General features: G+C 41.5%; 1 protein-coding gene across 3 annotated transcripts in view; it reads left to right on the top strand.

Annotated features, from left to right (window-relative positions):
• The first annotated feature begins 20,857 nt into the window (after positions 1 to 20,857).
• The window catches only part of LOC147885435 (protein REVEILLE 6-like), a 75,108-nt gene continuing 70,256 nt past the window's right edge, over positions 20,858 to 25,709 (top strand). Inside the window, exon 1 of one of the 3 annotated variants that reach the window (XM_087396747.1) lies at positions 20,858 to 21,147. In XM_087396747.1, coding sequence (XP_087252873.1) covers positions 20,975 to 21,147 — 173 coding nt within the window. In that variant the 5' untranslated portion in view covers positions 20,858 to 20,974. The remainder of the gene's footprint in view (positions 21,148 to 25,709) is intronic. The other 2 variants (XM_087396744.1, XM_087396746.1) reach the window with 2 other exon arrangements.

Below are 25,709 nucleotides of genomic sequence, written 5' to 3'. Positions count from 1 at the left end.
CCCAGATTCAAGAATGAAGGTGTTTCCAAGCTCCTGAAGTAATGTGGACACCAAAAGCAAGCAATAGTTGCCTCTACAAGTCAATATGGAGTCTCTGTCATCGAACGGAACGGGGAAAAGCTCAAAAAACGACTTTTTCTTTGAAAGCTCTTAACAGGCTCTCAAAACCACTTCGCAAAGCTAAAGTGACTTTCTCAGATGCAAGTAAAGTCACCCACAAAGCTTCTCCTTCCTCCCACAGAGCTACTGAGCTTCAAGCATTCACGCACGCTTAGCTAGATCCTCGCTAGATCACCCGGGCTCTGATACCAGTTGAGAGTGCTCTCAACGGAAGCAAGAACAGAAGAAGGAGAGAGAGAGACAGAGAGCCACACAAGTTTTGGTGGGTGCAGAACCACCCTAATCTTCTTTTTCATTCATTTATATATGTGTTTGAGTATTGTACATAACCGGGGTAAAGGCACAGTGACCTTTAACCCCCACACCAGTATGGGCTCCTATAAAAGAAGAAGGATGAGAAACTGAGAGAACCAACCTCTAAGACAAGGTACATGCATTAGGGACTAAACTCTCTCTCTCTCTCTCTCTCTCTCTCTCTCTCTCTCTCTGGTATCCATAACACTTACAAAGCCTAGAAATTTTTTGACCATATGGCCAAATCTTTATAATGACTAGAAGGTGTTAATATAATCATAAAGCATAGAGAAGTTTTGACCATGTGGCCAAATCTTTATGAAAGAATAATGGTGTCCAAAACACACTTTGATAGAACAAGGGGAATTTTCAATCTTGTGGCTAAATTTATACAAGGGCATAATGGTGTCCAAACAAAGCCTCAAGGGGGGACTCAGCACAAGTAGGCAGCCTGGAAAAGATCTAACCTTTTGGTCAAATCTATATGAATGCAAGGCAGTATCCACGCAAACACGAAACCCAAAGAATTTTTTGCCATGTGGCCAAATCAAGAGGGTGTACAAACAAAACATTGAGGAGATTTTCTACACCTGTAGGTAGCCTAGGTAAGTTTTAAACATGTGGAGTAATCATTTTCCTAGGAAGGATTTGACCATATGGCAAAATCATTGCATGTGTGCACACATTCACAAAGCCTCAATAAGTTTTGACCTTCATGAAGACAAGAGCCTGTCCACACAATCAAAAAGCATATAGAATGTCTACATATCTATTTATATGTGTGTGTGAGTGTGTGGAAAATTTTTGACCTTATGGCCAAATCTTTATGTAGAAGATTTGATAGTCTATCAAAATTGTCCTCGATAGGTGATCTTATGAACAAGATGAGGAAAATCTCTGATCTTGTGGCAAAATCTTCATGAGTAAAAAGTTTTGCTTGTGAGCTAATCTTCATAAGTTTTTTCCCCTTGAAAGTTTTGGCTAGAAGGCCTAAACTTGTACACATCTTATTCATGAGTTCATCCCCCAAGGATGGTTTGGAAACCTTCACAAAGTCTTGTCCTTGTGGCCAAATCTTTATGAGTTGTCCAAACCTATTCTTGAGTGGTATACTCAACAAGATTTGGAAATGTTTTGACTTTGTGGCCAAATCTCTATGGAGAATGAGGAAAACTTTTAAGTGCTACCTCATAAACAAGGGATGGAAAATTTTGACCTTGTGGCCAAAATATTTTGAGCTAGGTCATGTGTGTGTGTGTGTGTGTGTGTGTGTGTGTGTGTGTGTGTGTGTGTGTGTGTGTGTGTGTGTGTGTGTGTGTGTGTGTGTGTGTGTGTGTGTGTGTGTGTGTGTAGAGACTCGACAAAACCCCATTTCATAGTGAAATGAAAACAATTTTGGTAAGAGAAACAAAAGAGAAAACTGCTATGAGACATTGAGAGGAGCGCACTTTGCAAAAGACTTATACAATGCATGATTTTACAGACAAGTTTTGCTTTGATAAGTCATCACAAGCATCACTTTTATTGAAGAGGGGAGTTTAGATACCTGCTACCATTCAACAAGAAAAATGATAAGAACCATAGTTTGACTTAGTTGGGAAAACAGGTGTCATAAACACCCATCCCTTATTATCGGGATCACAATAAAAATAGTTGCTCATGCTATAGACTTATAAGGCTAATTTTTTATGTTATGCTTTAAGTGTAAAAATAATTAAGGTGAGTTTAAGTAAAAGTAAATAAATGGTTATGTAAGGCAAAAAAACTTAGTGTATTTAGGTGTGTGAACATAAAGGAGGAGGAGGGGAGAAATTAAGGATTAGAGCAATAGATATAATTTTAAGATTTAGAGCATAAGGGAAGGAGAATTTATAAGAAATAGGAGCTTAAAGGAATTTCAAAAGTATTTAAAAAAGAAGAAAATTTAAGAAATAATTTTAAAGATAGAATTTTAAAGAAGGAATTTCAAAGAAGGGAAATTTTAAAAAATTGGAAAGAATTAGGGAAACTAGAAAGGATTTGAAGGAGTTAGGAAAAATACGAAGCAATATGGAGAAATTAGAGAAAATTAGGAAGAAATAAGGAGAAAAAGGGAATAATTATGGAAAAATAGGAAATTAAGATAAAATAAAAGAAATTAGGAAAAAAAGGGTCAAAAAGAGGAAAAGCAAAACTTAGGAAAAATAGGAGTTTGAGAGAGTTGAACTTAGGGAATTGAGGAAAAAGAGAGAGCAGTGATTAGTGAGAGGAGAAAATTGGAAAATTAGAAGAGCTAAGGGGAAGTTTAGAGAGTGAGAGAGAGAGAGAGAGAGAGAGAGAGAGAGAGGGTAAACATAGAGAAATATTTAAAAAAAGAAAATTAGATAAAATACGGAGAAAAAATAATAGGAAAAAAATTTTAATGAAAATTTTGGGATGATTTTAGAAAAAATTAGAAAAATAGGAAAATATTAGGAGAAAAAATCTGTTTATTTAAAAACCAGTTTTGGATTAGTAGAAAAAAGGGTGGGGGGAAGTTGAGAAAGGGTGTGAGGGAAATTAAAAGAAAGAGAGGGGAAGGGCAGAGAGTGCTAAGAGGAAGTTTTATTTAAAGAGAGAGAGAGAGAAGGCAGAGGTAGTTTAAAAAGTTTTATCAAAGGGGTAACAAGTGAAAGAATGTAAGTTGCATGGAAAAAATGAAGAAAAGGATTTTGTGTGTGTGTGTGCATGTGTGTGTGTGTGTGTGTGTGTGTGTGTGTGTGTGTGTGTGTGTGTGTGTGTGTGTGTGTGTGTGTGTGTGTGTGTGTGTGTGTGTGTGTGTGTGTGTGTGTGTGTGTGTGTGTGTTAAGATTAGATTAGAACCCCTCAAGAAGGTCCAAGAATATATGAACAACACTTTAACATCAAATGATATACAAGAAAAAGTATTTATATAGACAAGATGTGGCTGAAAAGGAAACAAAAAAGGATTGAAAAAGAATTTTTCCATGGAAGAAGCTTTTGCACCACACTTCAACGCCCAATGCTGATACCTGTCACCATCCAACAAGCTTAAGTTAGGATAGCTTAAACCACAAGGCAAGAGAGGTGTCATAGCATTACAAGACTTGTTATCAATGTCAAAACTAAAGTACAAGATTAATCCACACAAAAAACATGGATTGGAAAATCCCTTAATCCTTGCACACATAAAATATCCCCACACATGCATAAAAATTTAATTATCCGTGTATAAAGGATAATAGCTTTCTAAAGATACTATGTGTGTGCAGTCAATGTTGTGACCAAAAGGCCACATAGTTCTCTTTTTCCACCTCGATACTTAATGCCTTGAATACTTCAAGGCTATAGGCTCCACAAGACTTGCTTCCCTGTTCCCACCTTAATTTCATGCTATTAGAAAATCTTGATCAATTTGCCACCCTTTGTGGTTGAGTGAATTTTTGATAAATGTATATAGGTCATGCACTATTCGACTCATTGCAAAAGAATCTTCTTGACATGAGTTTATTGCAGTTAATTTAATGCTCTTGCCCCTTTTTTTTAGTTTACAATATAGGCCATGACTCTTTTGACTCATTAAATGCCATGCAAAAAATCATTTTATTGGAACTGGCTATAAAGTATATCCTTCTTGACCATAATTATCATGAAGGTGGGTGTGAGCAAATTGAGTTACCACAATCAAAGAACAATTGAACAAAGGTCATGGGAAAGTGGGACCAGATCTTACCCCTTGTCGACATTGCGTACCACATGTCAAGCACTTGTAGATGACACTACATGACAAGGTGAGGCAATTCTATATGCAGTGAAGGACCAAGGTTGTCAAAACCAATTGAGCCTAATTTGGTAGAACAGAGTGGCATATTTTTCAAGGTAGTTCTTTGGTGCATCATTATCCTTGGCAATACTTCTCATTGGTCCATAGATACATCTCCATTTGCAAGGCGAAATTGCAAAAGTAGAGGGCTTCTGAAGAGAGAGAGAGATTTTGTAGTTGCATGGGAGCACTAAGGCTCTCATGAAGGTAAACTCAAAAGTCTGTGGTCAAGTACATCATGTCAATCAATGGGCAATCATTGGATTCTCCCTCGAGTTATCCTGCTCTCTAAATACTTCTCCAACATAGATCTCAAAAGATCTTAGATAAGCAACTCTTTTGTGGACCACATTTTTATTAAGCCCTTTTTGTGGACCACAATGAGTAGAAAAGTTCAATGAGCGGTAAGGCTTTTGTCCAAAGTACTCCAAGCTTCCCACTTAGGGCTATCTCTAGCATCTCTCTTAAATTCAAAAACATAAATGCTCTATCTGTCCAAGCACTTAGGCATCACGCATTTCACTTATATATTCACTAAATGACAGTAAACAATCCCACCATTTTACTCCATTGTTATCATGGATTTCTTCTTGGATTGTTCCTAGCCTCTTTTCCATTATAATGCCCAAGTACAATACTTCCTTCTATATTGTTTCAGTAGAACAAGCGCTTGATCCTTAAGTATAGGATTCCCTCCAAAAAATTATGTCTCTTCATGATTTAAAGTGAGGGAAACTATACACACACACACACACACACACACACACACACACACACACACATATATATTCTTTTCTTAAAGGTATAATAAATCTATAGGGTCTAAACATATATCATTTACATCCAACCCTTTTTGGTTTCGAGGCAAAATCCCTCTCCATCAATGCATAACTCATGGGCTCCCAATCAATAGTAATTTCGAGGAAGCTCAAGTCCTATATAACACATAAATAATCATGGTCATGCCATAAAGTTATAGATTTCAATCAAGTCTGTGAAAGTACTGCAAGGTGCAATATAGTAGTGAAAAAACATTGCCACATTCTCTCCCCTAGCTTTCAAAGTAACCATGAGGAAAAGGTCCACGATGTTCTTATGGACAATCAAAGTGCTGAAAACCCCAAGGAATGCAAGTATACCCAAGGGCATGTGTGTGTGTGTGTGTGTGCATGTGCATGTGTGTGTGTGCGTGGGTGTGTGTGTGTACGCATGCGTGGGTGTGTGTGTGTAGAAACAACTTTCACTATATAAAAAAGTGTGTAGAAACAAATTTAGTTAAATATAAAATATATGTATGTATATTCTTTTATTTATATATTTAAATGTATAAGCAAAAATAATATATAAACATAGATATTTGGTTATTTAGATATAAAATGGAAGACATATCAAATATATATAAAGTATTTATTTTTTATCTTAATATACAGATTCTATTGTGTGTGTGTGTATATATATATATGTGTATATTAAGACAAAAAATAAATACTTATAATTACATACACACGCATGCGCACATGCACACGCACATGCACACACACACATACATACATGCATACATCTATGCATACATACATCTATACATACATACATACATACATATATAAACACACCCACCCACTAACTCAGCCAATTTGAGGTTTTGATAAGTAAATATAAGTCAATCTATAGTTATATTTACTTCTAATTATATATATATATATATGTATATGTATATATATGCATACACACACACACACATACATATATATACATACATATATATTTATATATGTATATATATAACTATTCTTTAAGGAGACTAATCCTAGGGATTTGGAGGTTTGGCGAAGCATTCTAGAGGTTCGGGCGAGGAGGAGGGAGGTTCAAGGAGAGAGAGAGAGAGGATGAGGAGAATGTTGGAGCACCAGGTGATGCCACGAGGGTACTACGAGAGAGCTCAAGGGAAAAAAGCATAGGGTTCTGATCCAACATGTGGTAGTCATGGTTTTGTCACTTTGGGGGTCCATAGGGAGAGGGAAGAGTGCAGAGCGCAGAGGCCAGCAAAAAGCAGGTAGAGGGCACAGCATAGAATGGTAGAGTGAATCTTGACATCTGGCATGGAATGGCACATGCGTGGAATAGCATAGGCCAGATAGACACACAACGTGGGAGGGGAGAGAGCTGTGGACAGAGAGACATGTGGTGTCATGATGAGACATCATAAGGCAACGACAGAGAGCAAAGGATAGAGGGCAACACACACACACACACACATAGAGAGAGAGAGAGAGAGAGAGAGAGAGAGGGAGGGAGGGAGGGAGGGAGGGGGGGAGAGAGAGAGAGAGAGAGAGAGAGAGAGAGAGAGAGAGAGAGAGAGAGAGAGAGAGAGACCATGGATAGGTAAGACCATGGAGTTAGGCACGTTTTCTTATCTGCATGGACCTACATGGAGCACAATGATATGTGAGATTTATTGCTATGATTTCACAGGTTTGGTGGCTTCTTTTTCTCTTGATCAGGAGCTGTGTGATCGATGGATGTTGGTGCTCAGTTGTGCTTCTTCTTGTAAGCCTAAGGTGTGGAATCTTGGCAAGATGTAGCCTCTTTTTTGATTAGCTATGAACATTTTGAGCAAGATGTCTTTGATAGTTCTACTTTGTTTGTGGAAGCGTTTGGTATCCTCTCGGTTCAATTCTGCATTGACTTTGGAAGAAGGTACTTCACTTCGATCAGCCCCGCCGAGGTCTCCTCTAGAAGGGGGTCCGTATTCCAGAGGACCTCTTGCAGGACGAGGAGATTCAGCAGGTTATGGCAGAGATCTGGGAGCACTCAGAGATGGCATTGAGTGAGGGTTGGGCTGCATGGGTGGCCAATGTGATTCAGAGGAGCAGTATGGAGTTGCAAGCTCATGCCCTTAGGCAGAGGAGGACACTTTAGGAGTGAGAGCAGGCTTTGAGGAGAGACCTCACCTCCATCGAGAGGCTCAGGGAGCAAGACCCAGTTTCTCAGTGGCTTAGTGATAGATTGGAGAGTGCTCGTCTTGAGCTTTAGGACATAGAGCTGCGGTAGGCTTTCTCCTACCATTCCTCCCAGGCCCGATGGGTACAGCAGGGGGACAGGATGACGAAGCAGTTCTTTCATATCACTGGGCCCCATCGACCGGCACACAACTATAGTGTCTTCGAGACTCAAGGGCATCATGCACACTGACTCGTAGGAGATTCTTGATATGACCACCAAATTTTATAGCTAGCTCTTTCAGACAGAGAGGGTGACCCCAGTTGGTCTTGTGGCCCAAGAACTAGTTTGGGATCATGTTTCGACAATAGTCTCATGGGACTTATAAAGAAGATTTGAGGAGCCTTTCATAGATGAGGAGCTCTGGGAAGCCCTCAAGGCTCTCCCGACCTAGAAGTGCCTGAGGGAGGATGGCTTGACTCTGGCCTTCTTCCAAGATTTCTGGGAGGTTATCTCTACCCCTTTCTGTTTAGCTTGCCAGGAGATTTTCGACACAGGCCTTCTCCCTCAGTCCTTGTGTAGGGGGTGGATCTGTTTGATCCCGAAAGGGGAAGATAGGTTAGATATTCAATAGTGGAGGCTGATCACTCTGCTTGATACTGCATACAAGATCCTTGCCAAGGTCTTGAGTTTGCAGTTACGGCCTCATCTTACCGACATCATCCATGACACACAGACTGGGTTTGTCTAGTAGTGTAGCATCCTGGACAACATCTTCACATTCTAGGAGGCAATGGATTGGTCCAAGGAGGAGTCACAGCCACTAGCCATCCTTCTCTTGGATTTTGAGAAGGCCTACGATAGGGTGGAGTGGTCTTTCCTAGAGGGCACTATGAGGAGATTGGGTTTCTCAGATAGATGGGTCAAAGGAGTTTCAGTGCTATACGTAGGGAGCTCTAGTCAAATGATTATCGAAGGACACACAGGCAAGGCATTTCCTCTCATTCACCAGGGCTGCCCACTAACTCCCTTCCTCTTCCTATTTGTAGCGGAGGATTTGGGCTACTATTTGAGATCACAAGTGGCGGGTCTCACAAGGTTGAGGCTCCCAATCAGGCAAGAAGCTCCTTGACTCAAAGTTTGCAGATGGCATGGCCTTGTATGTTGAGGGCACCACAGCAAATCTAGAGAGAGTCAGAGGCACCTTGGCTATCTATTGTGAGACCTCGAGGGCACAAATCAACTGGACGAAATCCATAGGCTTCTTCACGAGCTTTGAGGAGTCACAGGAGATCCGTGAGTGGTGGAGTGACCTTGGTTTCAAATGGATACCGCGGGGCCAAACAGTGAGATACCTCGGATGCCAAGTGGTAATTGACATTACATCAGAGCAACGAATTGCCCTAGTCCTTGAGAGTGTTCGATGCAAGCTTCTCTATTGGAGCTCGGCCAAACTCTCCCTTGTAGGTCACGCCTTAGTGGCAAACTAGGGTTTTCATTCCAGTGCCTGGTATATTGCCTCTTGTTGGTGCTTTCACAGAGGATGCATTGGGCAGCTCCGACGGTCAGTACAGAACTTCCTCTGGGCAGGTTCAGATGGCATGAGGAACACTAGGGCCCGAGTAGCTTGGCAGATGGTGATCATGCCGCAGGCACTGGGAGGCTTGGGTATCATTGATCCGGAGATGCAAAGCAGGGCTCTTCTAGGCAAGCTGGTGGTTTGCGGCCTCACCCCAGGTGCCGAGCCTTGGAAACTCCTCTTACAAAGAGGGCTTCTGAGGAACACCCCATGCACTGGGGGATAATGCCAGCCTTCACATAGATGGATCTTCTCAGAGGCCCCCCTTATGGGGAAGGGCTCCCCCCTGATGAGTCATCTTCACAAGGTTTGGTAGAGACTAGCAGGGGGTCTCATCCATGCTCCACCCAAATGCAGAGAGGAGTTTGAGCATCAGCACCTTATGTGGCACCCAAAGGTCAGAGATCAGGAGGGACATATGCTTGGGCAGTGGACTCGCATTGGTTGGGCACAGGGGGACAGTGGTCTAGTAGGGTCTTTTGGTTGTTGGAGCAAACTACCTATGGAGACAGAGGCGAGGCTTGATGCCCTAGCACATCTGAGAGGGGCAAGGTAGCGAATGGGCGAAATCGACTTAGCCATTCCTGAGTCCTAGTGGGAAGGACCACATTTGGAGAGACAGCAGATGGTTGGGTCAGTTTTCCCATACTGGTGTTCCCTTGAGGATTTTGATGTAGCACGGTAGCATGCACCCCGGCTTCTTTCATGTAGGATCTGGAGGCCTACTGCAACCCCTCACTAGGAGTGATTCTGAGATGGATGGGAGTCTTGATGGGATACACTGGCAGATGATTAGAGTGGTAGGATGCTTGGGGAAGGAGTGGCACATCGATCCTCCCAATATCTCAGAGTAGGACGCCTCTAGATGGTGCCTCTAGCTATGGGAGGGTACACCGCTGTGGGAGGTTCAGTGGGACCTAGGGGAGTGGTTCTAGCCCTCCAAGGGTGGCCTAGCTAAGATGATAGATGAGGTGCCTTTCTTTTCCTACACCACACGTATTGGCAGGAGACTTCAGATCGACTCATTGAGATGGACTCCCTCAAGGGAGAGACACTGGGAGACCCAGAGAGTGCCCCGAGATGTTCGCTCCAAGTTTTGGATGCCATTGTGGTCCAACTTGCGGTCAAGGAAGATTTCTTACTGCTTTTGGCTGGTAGCCCATGGAAGCTTGCCCATCAACCCATGGTTGGAGCTGATGCGAGTGGAGGGCCAGTGCCATTGCTACTCAGATGGTGTCCTGGAGACTATCCCACACTGCCTATGGAGCTGTCGTAGTGCAGCGAGGATCTGGATGAGAGCCCTCAGGATCATGACATGCATGCAGAGTCTTCATAGAGACTATACCTGGGGGATGGTGGCTTGATTGACAGAGGGAGGACACGCGTTCCAGATTGATGAGATCTCCCCAACCTACCGGATACAGGGTTAGAGCATTTAGAGGATTGCACTCCACGAGGCAGCCCCCCCTGACACCCTAGCTCCTCCTTCCCCTAGGGAAGACAGTGTTTGGGAGGTGGTAGCCAGCATCACGGCTTGGAACATTTGGGTGGCTCACTGCACTCTCGTGATGGGAGAGCACCCAATTCACCCTCAACTACCTTGGTTGCCATCTGGTAGGATATCATTTACACTCTATGGTCCACCTAGGAGCATGGGACTCCAAGCTCCAAGGCAACTATTGAGAGGCATGCTCGTTTCTGCAAGGCGTGGCCTACAGGTGTTTCGAACATCTTCACTCTGTGAGGGATTCACTGGCTGTATAGTCCCCCTACTTGGCTGTTAGCCCCAGTTCTCGAGATCCCCTAGGCAATGAGCTGGGCTTCTCTGGAACAGGCCGATTTTTCTTTCAACCTTTTTTGGATTTTTCATACTTAGCACCTTCGGGGCTGTTGTCTTGTATAAAATCTTTCAAGCATTAATAGAAGGTTCCTTTCTCTAGAAAAATCTAGGGTACTTTAAAAGCTTGAAAAACTTAGTTAATAATTTTGCAAAAAGAGTTATGATTAGAGAGAAATTAGGGCTTACTTTTTTTAAACAAATAAAATAATAATAAAGAAAATAACGACTTAAGTGAGTGTGTGTTACAAATAATTCTTGTGCAAAAATAAATGAAAAAAAGACTTGGACAGAAGTAAATATGAAAGGGCCATTAAAGAAATTAAAGAGAAAATAATTAAAGAAGTTTAACATAGAGGAAAAAATAAGGGAAAGGAAAAACATATATATATATATAAGAGGAAATGCAAAACATTAAAAAAAAAGTGCCCTACCAAGAATATATATAAGATACATATCATTATGTATAAAATATAAATAAGCATGTAAGGGCAACCAACAAAAAATAGATAAATGTAAGTAAAGAAGGACCGATTGCAAAATTGCATTAAAAGTGAGCAACAAAAGTATACATGAGATGAGAAATAGAATCGTACAAGCAATACTACTTTATATACAAATATATACAATTAAATACCACTATATATATATATATATATATATACATATATATATATATATATATATATATATATATACATATATATATATATATATATATACATATATATACATATATATGTATATATTGGAACCAGAAGTCCAAGAAAGAAAGGTGTCTTTAAGATCATCCACCAGCAAGAAGAAAAACAAGTAATATCATATTAAGCACTTGTAGCAATGAAGAAAATAAATGCAATAAAGAGTGGAAGGTCTCTACAATGCCAAGCTCCTGTCATTGACCACGAGCGACCACCATGCGAAGAATGAAATCAAAACTAAAGTGTATTAAGCGAGCTAGCCACAACCAATCAGGATGGAAAGAGAGTATAAGGCGAGCAAAACTAAGAAGAGCTACATAAGGGAGTCTGAGCAAGAAGGCATGGCCATGAGGAGTTGGCCATGAATGATCAAGGAAGAGAATCAGCATGATAAGAAGAGTGGCCAAACATGGTGTTGTAAGACCAAATGAGAAGCGAGTAAGTTGATGCTTTCACATAAGCTCAGAGGATGAAGGATCCAAAGTGAAAGAGTCATGACACCCATGAGTACCTGAGCTTGTTGAGAGGTCGTGAGGGAAGCTAGCGAGTGGATGGTTCACAGAGTAGAGGGGAGTTGCAAGGTAAAGTCACAAAATGCCACCAGGTCATGAAAAGTCTTAGAGATACATACAAAGCACCTGAGTATGAACAACGGAGTTGAAGGTAGATTCAAGAGGAGCTACAAATTGACCCAAGTTGGAGATGTTGAATATCAACTACGCGAAACAAAATTAGAAGTGCTACAGAAGGCCGTTTTTGTAGGGTGCAAGCAACAAAAAGTGAGGGAGAAAATGACTTAAGAGGTTGCAAGGTTGTCAACAACAGCCAGGTTAAGGGAACGAAAGACGGAAGGAGACAGTATAGGAGCACTAACACACTTATATTGTGGAGGGGTAAAGCACTTAACAAGAAGCCATCATATAATGGCAATCAAGAAGAGCAGTGCTAAATTGTCGAGGGGCGGCTATGCATGGGAGGGAAGAATGATAACCAACGGTGTTGGGTGGCCTAGCAAGGGGATGGAAGGGTAGTTAGGGCTAGGTGGTAAGGTGAGGGTTAGGTTAGGTGAGTGGGTAGCATAAGTTAGGGGTAGCTTCTTTTAAAGGGGTTTATTATTATTCACATTAAGAGGGATTATTCAAGGGGCTTTTTGTTAATTTAAAAATGAAAAATTTTAATGGGGTTTAAAAGGAAAGATTTACACAATAAAATATTAAGGGGAAAAAAAGAAAATCAAAGGGGGTTAAAGGGGGAAACTAAGATAAAAGAGGAGAGGGGGCGGTGGGGGGGAAATATGATGAGGGAATGGTTAGGGGGTAAAGTAAAGGGAGGAAAAAAGGCGAGGGTTTACGGGCTTACTGGGGGCAAGGACTAACCAAAAAATGAAAGGGGTCAACTAAGGGGGCGAAAACAAAATTCGATTATGCTAAAGTGGGAGTTAAGGCAAGGGAATAACTTTTGGCAGGAGGGTGACTATAAAAGAGCTAAAAGAAAGTTGTAATATAGAAGAGAGAAAGGAATAAATAATAGGGGTTAAGTAAAAAAAGGGAGTTAAGTTTAATTTTTTATTCAATAAATCAAGGATAATAAATAGAGGGGGGGTTTAAAGTGAGAGAGAGCAAAAGGGAGGGAGAAGGTAAACGGTAGATAAGATGATTAAATAACTACTAATAACAATAAAATTTAAAGGTTCCATAAATAAAGGGAAAAAAGGAGGAAAAGTAATAAAATTAGAAACTTTTGTTTAAAAATGCTAAAAGATAAGAGTGTGTGTGTGTGTGTGTGGTGGGTGGGGGGAAGAAAAACAAGGATTTGTGTAGACATCACGACAGCATGCATGTATGAGACATGGGAAGTGTGTGTGTGTGTGTGTAAGATCTGACAACACCCTTGGCATAGTGAAAAGACAAAAGAGCAAAGCTAGATAATGGAATAGGACTAATTGCATTAACGGAAAAGTTTGTGCAAGTCAGTGAAACCCTGTTTATAAAGGAAACCAGTAGTGGGCCATTTTGTAGAAATGACTTTGTGGAAACTGTATAGAAGTTGAGCTTGGATAAGCCTTGGCAAGCATCCCTTTTATTGAAGAGGGGAGTCTGCCTACCTGCCACCATCCAACAAGAAAACATGGTAAGAACCAGCTTAACTTTGTTTGGGAAGACAGGTGTCATAAACACCCCTCCCTTGTTATTGATGTCACAATAAAATAGAAGCTTAACCAAAAGCTTAAACAGCTCGATGTAACATTATAACTGCAAGAAGATGGGTTTATAAATTGTGGAGTGGAGTGAACCAATTTGAGTTTCACATGGAGGGGAAGGGGAGGTGTAAAAAAATTAACCTAATTAGAAAGACCATGGAGGGTGGGAAAATAAATCTTAATTTTAATTAGGAGAGAAAGAATTATTATTAGGATAACTGGGGTGGGGGGAAGTTAAGATTAATGAGAAAGAAGAATAAACGAAAAAATGAGAAGGCTTAGAGTTAAATCAAAAAGTGAAAAGGAAAGATAGAATATCAAGGCAAGGTAGGGGCAAGGTAAGGGAAAGTGAATATAGTGAGGTGGAACACAAAGGGAATAATTTTTTGGGAAAATGATAAGGGGATGTTGTAAAGGGAGAGTATGAAAACAAGAAGAGAAAATAAAAGGGGAAAAAATTGGGTGAATTTTAGAGATAAAGAGGGGAGGGAAAAAGACGATGGGGGGAATGCTAAGAAAGAACTAAAAAGGTCAAGAAATTAAAAAATTGTTAATAACTAGGTTTACATTAATAAATGTAAGGTTTTAGAGAGGTAAAACAAAACTAAGAGGTTTAAGGGAAGGGAGGGGGGAGAACTAGTAGTAGAAGGTAGAGGCTGAGTACGGGGTACGGGCCAGAGAGTACAAAGCACGGAGAGAGCGTAGGCAGAGGTCAGTGAGTAGTGAAGACTGTCGGCGTAGAGGGGATTTTATCTGCGATCATAGAGGGGATTTCGTCTATGTAGCAACAGTTAGTGCGCAAAGGTTGAAACAGCAGCGTGAAGGACCAGGAGGAGAGGCTATACAGATTACGGAGGGACAAAGTAGAAGGGGCCAAGGGCAATGCACCAAAGAGATGTCATACAAGGTGCAACGACTGCAAGGAGTTTAGAGCGACGTGCAGGCGAGGGGGTAGTGATCAGTATGGGGGTGGGAGGGACATGAGCAGTAGAGTAGATGGGTGAGTGCGGAGGCTTGTAAGGTGGTTTAAATAGGGTATCTAGTCGAGGGAGTTGGGAGAGAGAACGTCACAGGAGCAGAGAGTTTGGAGATAGTAGAAGTCAGAGGGGTTTTGAGGGGGGGGGGTTAAGGTTAGGTGGGTTTAGGATAGAGATAATTGTGAATAAATTAAGCAAACTAAAATAAACTAAAAATTAGAGGGGAAAATAGTAGAAATAGGAAAATAAAGAGAATTAGGAAAATAAGGAGAGTTAGGAGAAAGGTTACAAAAAAAATAGGAGAATTTTTAGGAAATATTATTTAAGGACAAATAGGCAAAAAATAGGGAGAAATAATTATGAAAAAATTAGAGGGAGTATAGTAAGGTAGGGAGTGAAAAGGAAAAAATTGGAGTATGAAAACTTAAGAGAAAATTAAGAAACAATTAAGGAGAATATACAGAGCTAGAGTAGGAAAAGAGGGGAAATAAATTGGGAGAGGGAGACGTTTTAAGGAGAAATTAGGTAAAAGAGGAGGAAGAAGGGTAGAGAGAGAGTGTGAGGGGAAATTTGAGAGAGGGAGAGGGGAAAGGTAGTTTAAAAAGGGTTATCAAAGGATTTTTTAAGGGGAAAATACTCTACAAGGTCGAAGAAAAAAGGGGGAAAGGGAAAACGAGGGAAAATACAGAGAAAGATTAGAGATAAATTAAGGGGAAAATAAGGAAATTTTGAGAGGGGGAAAATTAAGGGGAAAATATAGAATAAGATTAGGGAAAAATTAAGGGAAGATAAGGTGAGTTCAAGAAAAATAAGATGAAATTTTAGGGAAGTTAAGATAAAATACAGTAAAAGAGGAAGAAATAAAGGGAAGTTAAGAAGAAAAATAAGAAATGTGAGGAAAAAATGAAAATTTTAAGAAATTAAGTGGATGCAAGAGAAAAAGGGAATAGTAAGTGTGTGTGTGTATGTGTGTGTGTGTGTGTTAGTTCATACAAAAGCTACACCTTACTACCCCAAATTAGAGAAAATGATAAATAATTTGTTGTCCAATACTATCCTAAACATGTGTCTCAATTGGAGGGAAAGTATCATTGATTTTGACATCCTACTTCTTGGGGCATTGATCTCATATTAGAAAAACTATAAGCAAAGTAGTGGTTACAACACCATAAAATTAGTGTATGGGATAGAAGGAGTCCTACTATGCTAGCATGTTCAACACCATTAAATTGGTGTATGGGATGGAAGGAGTCGTACTATGCTAGGTTGATCAATATATTTTCTTTCTTGGGAGCTAACTATGATGTCAATGCCACTAAAATTCTTTGTCAAGTTGAAGAACTATAAGAGCATTGAAAAGAGGCTATTTTGTGCAACAATATAGGCTAAATGTAAGAATTTCCCCCCTTTTCAAGTGTATATGGGTGATTTCGTAATGTATTGTAATCTATCCATGATTGAAAATTGGCATGTATACATCGCCTTCTGTATCCCCTAGACCAAGAGTAGCAGAGAAGTTACCAGACAAGGTAGGCACATAATCCTATAAGAAACAACCAAAGCCATGTAGGCTGGGGGAGCTAGGAGGTGTGCCATGTGGCACTCAAAGGGTAGTGCCACATGGCACCCTCTTTGCTCTCTTTGACTAGCCACCCTTCCCCCACCATCAATCTGCTAGTGAGCCAATAAGCTAACTCACATCCATGAATCTACCATGGCTACCCACTCCCCCTTCATCAATTTGCACTCACCACCTCACTTTCCCTCCACAAAAATCATGCACCACCTTGCTTTCCCTCCTTGCTCTTATGGAATAACATGCCTTTGCCTTCCATGGCAATATTGAGCTCTAACCCTTGCTCTACATTCCATCTCTTTCAATCGTTGTTCCCCCATGCATCCATTCATCTCCCCCCCCCCATTTAACCCATAGAATCCTTTCGATGGCTTTTGTTCGGAATGTCTAGCCCCATCATGGATTGTGATCCCAATCTAAAGGCTAGTAGATCCAAATTGTTTGAAATTAGTGATTATCCTATAAGAAACAACCAAAGCCATGTAGGCTGGGGGAGCTAGGAGGTGTGCCATGTGGCACTCAAAGGGTAGTGCCACATGGCACCCTCTTTGCTCTCTTTGACTAGCCACCCTTCCCCCACCATCAATCTGCTAGTGAGCCAATAAGCTAACTCACATCCATGAATCTACCATGGCTACCCGCTCCCCCTTCATCAATTTGCACTCACCACCTCACTTTCCCTCCACAAAAATCATGCACCACCTTGCTTTCCCTCCTTGCTCTTATGGAATAACATGCCTTTGCCTTCCATGGCAATATTGAGCTCTAACCCTTGCTCTACATTCCATCTCTTTCAATCGTTGTTCCCCCATGCATCCATTCATCTCCCCCCCCCCATTTAACCCATAGAATCCTTTCGATGGCTTTTGTTCGGAATGTCTAGCCCCATCATGGATTGTGATCCCAATCTAAAGGCTAGTAGATCCAAATTGTTTGAAATTAGTGATTATCTTGTTTAATACAGTTGGAATGGTAGTCTAAAAGATCCAGATCTTGGAAGGCCTAAGATGCAGTAAGGAAATGCACCTTGCAGAGAATGTGAGGGGTCCAAAAAGTTAGAGGATGGCAGTTTTTAAATAATCCTTTTTTTGATACTTTGTATCTAATTTTGATTTTTTTTGGGGAGGCCATAGAGAGAGAGAGAGAGAGAGAGAGAGAGAGAGAGAGAGAGAGAGAGAGAGAGAGAGAGAGAGAAGAGAGAGAGAGAGAGAGAGAGAGAGAGAGAGAGAGAGAGATTTATATTATATATAAGATGTGTGCACATGTGTGTGCATGTGCGTGCATCCATGCATGGATGTGTGTGTGTATGTGCATGCGTGCGTGCGTGCGTGCAAAGATTGTCAAGGAGTAGACATTATCTAATTGCTTGAGTCAATACTTGCCCTAGGTGTGTTTGTTTTTTGCTCAAAGTGATTACAACAAAGCAACCACAATACCACTGGAGGATATATGTATTTGAGCTCAAAATTGAACTTCCCAAGGAGTAACCCGACATTGATAAGCTAGGCTAAATCAAGCATGGTAAGGGAGTTAAAACACAAGGTCCATAGTAAAATTTATGGAAACACAATATGCGCTTGCAATTGGGAATTTGTTTATTAGTGTAGGAGATAAGCATACACAGAGAGAGAGAGAGAGAGAGAGAGAGAGAGAGAGAGAGAGAGAGAGAGATGAGGTGATGAGCATTGAGTAATAACATAAGAAATTGTATATTTAAGCTCCGTTGGTGTTTTACTATCAAAACATCACCACAAACTTGCCCGAATAAAGCTTTACTATTTCATTCACCATTTGTTGAAAGGCGGCCATTGCATTTGTGAAACAAAAAGTTAATACTAATAATTCATATGCCCATACCTCATTCTAAAGTTTTATAAACATCCCTTCATTAAATTGATATTTGTGATACCCCATACATAGATCAATTTTAGTAATATATTGAGCACCCACTAATTGATCTATGAGGTCATCCATTTTAGGAATATGATGTTTCTTTTTTATGGTAAACTTATTCAGTTTCTTATAATTAACAAACATATGTATCTTGCCATCCTTCTTGTCAACAAATAATACTAGTGCACCCCATAGGGATTTGCTTGGTCTAATATGCCACATCTTGAAATACTATTGAAGGTGTTCCCCTCCATGGAGATTTAATTGGTCTAATATGATGAATCTTCAAATACTCTTTAATCTGTGTCTCTATCTTGTCTTCTTCCTTCTAACTCAACCAATAAGTATTCATGAAAAAATTTGAGTGATCATTAGTTATTATTTTGAGTATTAATAGTTCCTCAAAAGAATATGGCATTATTTTTCTATGAGATACAATAGAAAAATAATGCATACTCTTTTGAGGAACTATTAATACTCCAAAGAAAAAGGAATGACTATACATTAAAGATCCATCATGTGACACATTAAATATTTTTGAAACACAAAATTACATTTGTGATCAAACTCATTGCCTTCTTAAACTCTTTACAAAAGACTTCATGAAATTCATCCCATGTGATGGGTGCTGTTTCAACTCTTTCCACCATGTAATTGCTTTGCCTTTCATATGCCCCTTGATGGTAGTTAATCTCCTCTTGTCATTAAATTTATAAAATTCAAAAGTAAATTGTCCATCGATTCAAGCATGACTCTACTTGATCCATGTGCTTCTCCTTTCCCTCCTCACCAAACATGCTAAGGACAAAAGAGGTATTCCCAAGCACATCTTGTAGTTGATGATTTGTGTTTAGAAGGGTAATCATTTCTCTCAATTGTTGAACTTTTTCTTTGAGCTCCACAATTGTTTTATCTTCTTCTTCTCCTCACCAAATCATCTTGGGGACTCAACAGGCTTAATTGTTTGACATTTCATTGTAGAAAAACATAGAACCTATAATTCTTCTTCATGTCGATGCATATTGATTATATTAAATTATCACATACAAAACTTTTCTATTTTTTCCATAAGGAAGAAGCTGAGTGAGAGAGAGAGAGAGAGAGAGAGAGGGGGGGAGCAAAATTAAATAGATCTTACATAGAAGTTTTTGAAATCAAATATAAGAAACTATACTTACCTCTTTACTTTAATTTCAAACATCCACATTGAAAACAATAGGGATCTACACATTTTGCACTATCACGAATTGTTCAAGGCCCTCAAATTCTACAATCTCAAGCCCCATGAGGCTCTCAAAGCCTTCATTAGACTACAAGTAAATCTATTAGTATGGTTTGGATTTTTTAAAGACCACTAACACAATGCACATGTGGACCTACAAATACTACTAGAAAGGCAACCAACAAAAGATCCAATAGAGGGTCCAACAGCGGGTTCAACATAGCATCCAAGGGTCCAGCAAAGAGTCCAATAGAAGATCTAGCCTTGGGTCCAATAGAGGGTCTAATATAGCACCCACTAGATGGTCCAAAAGAGGGTCCAATAGAATGTCTAACAACAATAAGTCCAATGGAGGGTCCAAAAAACATCCAATAGATGGTCCAGCATAACATCCAGTAGGGGATCCAACAGATGGTCCTGAATCCACTCACTCGGGTCTAGCGTGACCCATAGGTGAGTCTAACGGGGGTTAGCTAGGTATGTAACGTGCACTATTGTTTGAACTTTTAAAGAGTTTCATCGTGGTTTTTGAACTTGTTTGAACCAATGAGCCTTAGCCTATGAGATCATCATAGATTTTGTGTTTCTTTCTTAGATTTGTTATGCTACATTATTTTCTTATTACTTTTGTGCTTAGTTGTAAATTATAAATCATTATGCAAATCAAACCCTTCCCAAACATCAGACGCACGCCAACCATCACTCTAGCTCCCACGGTTGCAAGGTCTAGGCAAAGGTTATTATGAGACTCCATCCCCTTTGGACCACTAATAGTTGATGATTGGAACTAAAAAAAGCACAAGGTTGTTCCCAATATGTATAAACTATAGAGAGGGGAGAGCACCACCTCTCTTTCCACAACCTTTGAGGTTATACTATGTGCACATAAGAAGTGTGTCTCGAGTTTCCCCCTTTGTCTTGATAGCCATATAGTAGAATATCATGCCTCAAGCTCTACGCAACCGAGGTAATAGATAGTGCGATCTTGCGAATACCTTTCCCCCTGGATCTCCTCGTTTGGTCAACTGTTTTATTCCCCTCAGTCTCCTCCAAGACCTGTCTTAACCTTCGAACTCTGTTGAAACGTTTAACAAGCTACTGGCCAAGACGTAGCAGGGCAAAGCTCGATCGCAAGTATACCTTTCCCCCTAGATCTCCTCGTTTCGTCGACTGTTTTATTCCCCTAAGTCTCCTCCAAGACCCTTCTTAACCTTCAAATGTGGTTTCTTTGCTGAAACATTTAACGAGCTACTGGCCAAGACGTAGCAGTGCAAGCTCAGCCGGAAGTATACATGGAGTGTTGCTCTAGAAGATCCTCTAGTGGTGCTTCCCTACCGGGCCTAAGATTTGAGTGGCACGTGTTGACGAACAAAATCCCAAAAAAGAATTGGACTTTTGACATAAATGATTTTTAAAAATCTAACGTTTTTTTGAATTGGGAAACTTACAAATTATCTAATTGGAGGAGCAAAATTTTTATTATGGTGGAGCCTTTTCCCTACCCCTAATGGAGAGCGTGCAACCCATTAAAAAAACACTTACTCCTTGATTTTTAAGGTTAAAACAGAGAACAAAAACGCACGTGAGCCATGTGCCACGTGGCCAGATCAGGCGCAGAAAGTGGTCCACGTGGCAGGCAAGCAAACGCCTGTGCGGCCAGCTGGCCATGAGCAAATCTAAAATAAGGATTTTAGAAGCCCGGAAAATCCACAGGGTGACACGTCATCGTCCCTGTCCACAGCACAGAACTTTACTCATTTCTTGTTGGGATTGCTATCGCTCGTTTTGATCACTGCAACCTTCCGATCTGCGAAGTTACCCGTCCTTCCTTTCATGAATCCCCTCGTTCTCGGAATGACGCTGCCTGCCTTCCCGGATCCCGGTATCAGCGCTGCTAATGCTTCTGAGGACGGCTTCAGGAAGATCCGGAAGCCCTACACCATCACCAAGTCTCGGGAAAGCTGGACCGAACAGGAACACGACAGGTTCCTAGAAGCTCTTCAACTGTAAGTGGAGATCTTCCACTAGTGTTCTGCTCTCCTTGGGAACGCGGTGGCGTCCGAGGGGTACCAGTGAGGTGAGGAGATGGGACTGCACGACATTTTTCGTAAAACAGGCGACACACGGATTTATACTTATCATTGCGAATGCACTGTATCTCTTGACTGTAGATTTTCCCTTTGAAACCGGAGAAGGGGTTTATAGATGGATTTTAATGTTCCATAACTTGTCACCGACTAACTAATGTCTGCCGTCTGTCTTCAAAAAACATCGTTGAAGCGACAAACGATCTCTTATTTTGTCGTGGATTTCTAGACCTTGCGATCTTTATAGAGTGGAAAACTATGGTTGGTTGGGAGAGAAGCGCTTAGCTTCGGAAGCTGTGTTACGAGTGTGAGTCCTCCTCCACAGCTTTGGCATCAGGAGATACCCTTGGAATAAATGTTGGAGGGTGTTTGTCTGTATTATCCTATATTCCTATCCTATATTCCTATATGGACATGAACTTTACACTTTGTCTATCATACCTAAATGCCTTTCTGTTAGAAATTGACCCAACAGAGGGTACACACAGCGGAAGACTGATAGTAATGCCTAGGAGCTCACACAGTGTGCTTGTGGGGTGTGGAATCACAAACTTCTTATGTGCATAGATGTGAAAGCCACTAAATAGACAATGCTCAGAAACAAATATAGAAGCAACTCTTTATATTTCCGTCCGTCCACAAAGTAGGACAGGATACAATACCAAAAGGTTCTCCCACTAAATGTGAAGCACTTCTAGATCTCTGAGCCCGTGTGCTCCACCTCGAGCAAGTGTAGACTCTCTGTCTAGATCCCTTCCACCTTGCTGTCCGGAAGCCAGCCTAGGTGGGCAGCACCTTGAGCTCAGTCTGCAGCCCTATATCAGCCTCCTCCTCTTGTGTGTAGGTCCAAGGGTGGGCTTGCTGCTGCTGCTGTCTGCTCCCCAATTGCTGCTCCAAGTGATATGTTATGAGGCCAAATGCCTCTCCTTTTATAGGTCCCAAGGGGGCTGGCAAAAACCTACCAGCCTGCACCAGACTGGCCGACCAGACTGGCTGACCAGTCTGGCTGGTCCAGCCCTATTAGGGCTTACAAACTGGGGCCTTTTGGGCCCACTCTTCTAGGCCTTTGGCCTTCCAATCAAGGCAAGGGCCCAGCCTATATAAAGGCAGGTCCCTGCCTCATGGCAGCCTCCTTTGCTGCTCCAACAGGCCTCATCCAGCCCCGTACCCTGCTCCAACAGGCCTCATCCAGCCCCGTACAGCCTCGTACCCTGCTCCGTACAGTTGCGCCACCTGTCCCGGGTCTGCACACCCTTGCTGGTATCAGCACCACCTGTCCGCCTCTATTCAGGGCCTGTTCCAGCCCATACAGACAGCCCTTAAAGCGCCTGTTACAGGCTGCTGTGTTGCCCATATGACAGCTCATGTGCTGCCCATGTGGCAGCCCCTTATGGCTGTCCTTTTCCTGCGAGGTGCTGCCCATGTGGCAGCCCCCTCCCTTATCTTTTCTGCCTAGTCCCCCCCCCCCCCTCTGCTCTTCTCATATGGGGGCTTACACATTGGGAGGTGACCATTCCAACACTTTGTCCACAAGGTTGACTCTCATATTGAGTCCAACGCGTGACTATCACACTCTTCCACCTTTGTGAAGGGTCAATCTTTTGATGTTTCATTGTTGTATAATCATATAGAACATCACATGGGATGCTTTATTTACAAGGGAGTACTAATGTCTCATGACTGATCGTCCTCTTAAGAAAAATCACAATATGAGATAATAAACAATTCGCTTATAATATTCTTTTTTCTGAAGAAAAGGACCTTCTATTAATGCTTGAAACAAAGCCAACCATACAAATCAGCCATCCCTATGGCGCAGATTGTGGAAGAAAGTAAAAAAAGTGCAGGTTGTTGTCCAGACGGCTTCTAGAGTACCGAGCTCACTGGCTAGGGAATCTCAGAAACAAGGGCCAACAAGTAGGGTGGGAGACTATAAAACCAACGGATGCCTCTATCCGTAAAGTGTAAAATACACCTGCAGGCCAAGCCTGGCAAAAAACCTCATGCCTTGGTGGACATCCAAGAACCCATCACCCCTCACTCCCATGTGGCTTGCAAGGAGACATCCTATACAGAAATGCTGTTTCTGTCTGGAAATGTTTCTGAACAGTGTTTCAGGGAAAAAAGGGCAGGGGTTTCAATGTAACTATGGTAGAGGGCCAGGTGGCCCATTTCATGGGTTACCTCTATATAAAGGACCCCATGTAGGGGGCCAAAGTCATTCAAGGACTACACTCTTTAGGCTCCATTCCAGGGCAGCAAAGAGGTCAGGATGGAGCAAACACAGAGCAGATTCAGAGTGGACCTTGGTACAAACCTACATCCAGTAGGAGAGCATAAGGATCTGCAGAGGAAGCATCCATCAACAAAGAGCAATGGAGCAGAACTTTTGCAAGAGTGCTCAGCCTTGAGGAGCTACTGTAGCTTACGACAGAGGCTCATGGCAGAGCGGAATAGTTTCCTACAGAGGGGGCAGCAAAACACAACTGATTTTGGTACCTTACCTCAGGGGTTGTTTCCAGAGGTGTTGGTTCATATGTGAACAAGTCTTTGTACTCATGAATAATCTATATATCTTTCTGTTTTTGGCTATACATCTGATCTGGATTTTTGGCTATGGCAATCACTGGAAGCTTAGAAATGAGTGGGAGAAAGCCAAAAACGAGCTGCTGTATTGAAAATGCTGCTACAATGAATGGAGGCTCAAGAGGGAGCCAATATGACAAAACCCTAAGGCTAAATGCCCTAATTGGACTAAGTGTCCTAACTGACATAGGTGGTACATGTACTAACTGTACCAATAGTCCTAACTGACTATAACTAGGCCTACAAGGCACATACAAAGGATGGATAGCCCATAGAATGGCCTACAAACTCCCCTCCATGGTATGGGCTGAAGTACCCTGGACATGGCTCAAGATACCTGTATCTAATGTCATGGTTGCACAGTTCATCTTGTAGGGATATAGCAACCTATGACTGTATAGAGTACAACAGATCAAGTCACAAAAGGAACTAAGTGTAAAGCTTGCCGAAAGGCCTCAAACTTAGGTCGAGGTAGAGCCTTCGTAAAAAGATCTGCCAAGTTGTCTTCAGTGGGAACATAAGACAACTGAATATCTCCTGCTGATAATCTCTCTCTGACATAGTGATAGTGAACCTCAATATGCTTTGTGCGAGCATGGAAAACAAGATTCCATGCAACAGCCAAAGCACTCTGACTATCAATGAAGATGACGGTAGGAGCAGTCTGACATGCATAGAGATCTGCAAGTAACTTCTAAAGCCAAACACACTCCATTGTAGCTGTAAAAGCTGCTCTGTACTCAGCTTCACAGCTAGAAGTAGCAACTGTACTCTGCTTCTTGCTAAACCAAGAAATGCATGAAGTACCAAGCATGAAACAGCTGCCACTATGTGACACATGAGTGTGCGAACAACCAGCCCAATCACTATCAGTGAATCCATGCATGACAAGAAGCATCAACCCCATAAAAGAAGGCCTAAATGCTGAGTGCCTTTGAGATATCTGAAGACACGCTTCACGGCATGCCAATGGTGTGTAGAGGGGTTGTGCATATATTTGCTCAACTGTGAGACATCATACTGTAGATCAGGTCTCGTATGGCATAAGTAAATAAAAAAACCAACTGCTTGCTGATAGAGAGTGACATCACATGCACTGCTGCCATCCTCAGAAGAGAAATGAAAACCAGGCTCTAATGGTGTGGATACTGGCTTGCAATCCTCAAACTGAAAACGCTGCAAAAGATGTCCAATATACTTGGATTGTGACATCAAAATGCTCCCCTCACTGCTAGCAAATTGGATGCCCAGATAGTAGTGTAAAAGACCAAGATCAGACATAGCAAATGTCTTCTGCAAATCAAGCATGTCATCCACATAAAGGACTAAAATTAGCAAATCTGTCCCACTCGTGCGCATATAAAGAGTAGCCTTTGTGGGGCTGTTCAGAAAGCCAAGTATGAGCAAATGAGCATGTATCCGAGAATACCAAGCCTGAGGTGCTTGCTTCAATCTATAGAGGGCTTTCTTTAAGTGGCATACCTTGCTTGTAGAACCTTCAACCTCAAAGCTAGGAGGTTGGGAAACATAGACCTCTTCCTGCAAATGCCCATGAGAGAAAGCTGTCTTGATATCAAGCTGGTGTACCTCCCAATGAAAGTGGGCAGCAAAGGCAATAACAATGCGAATAGTTGTGATCCTAGAAGTGGGAGCAAAAGTCTCCTCAAAGTCAATGCCTTGCTGCTGAGCACAGTCCTTAGCAACAAGACGGGCTTTGTAACAGTCCATTGAACCATCAGCTTTCCGTTTAATTTTATAAACCCACTTAGTGTATGGGTTGGTAGAGAACCATGCATCATGGACATCTGAAACTGCCATGCAGGCATCATGAACATCAGGATTATACTGACATGTAACCAAGAAAGCCCAATGCTGGGCTTGTGCAAAATTAGTTG

Source organism: Dipteris shenzhenensis, chromosome 25 (genome assembly GCF_047967505.1).
Source record: "Dipteris shenzhenensis isolate YYH24624 ecotype China chromosome 25, Dip_SZ_1.0, whole genome shotgun sequence".
Lineage (NCBI taxonomy): Eukaryota > Viridiplantae > Streptophyta > Polypodiopsida > Gleicheniales > Dipteridaceae > Dipteris > Dipteris shenzhenensis.
The sequence above is the reverse complement of the archived record's forward strand: the minus strand, read 5'-3'. Positions and strand labels throughout refer to the sequence as shown.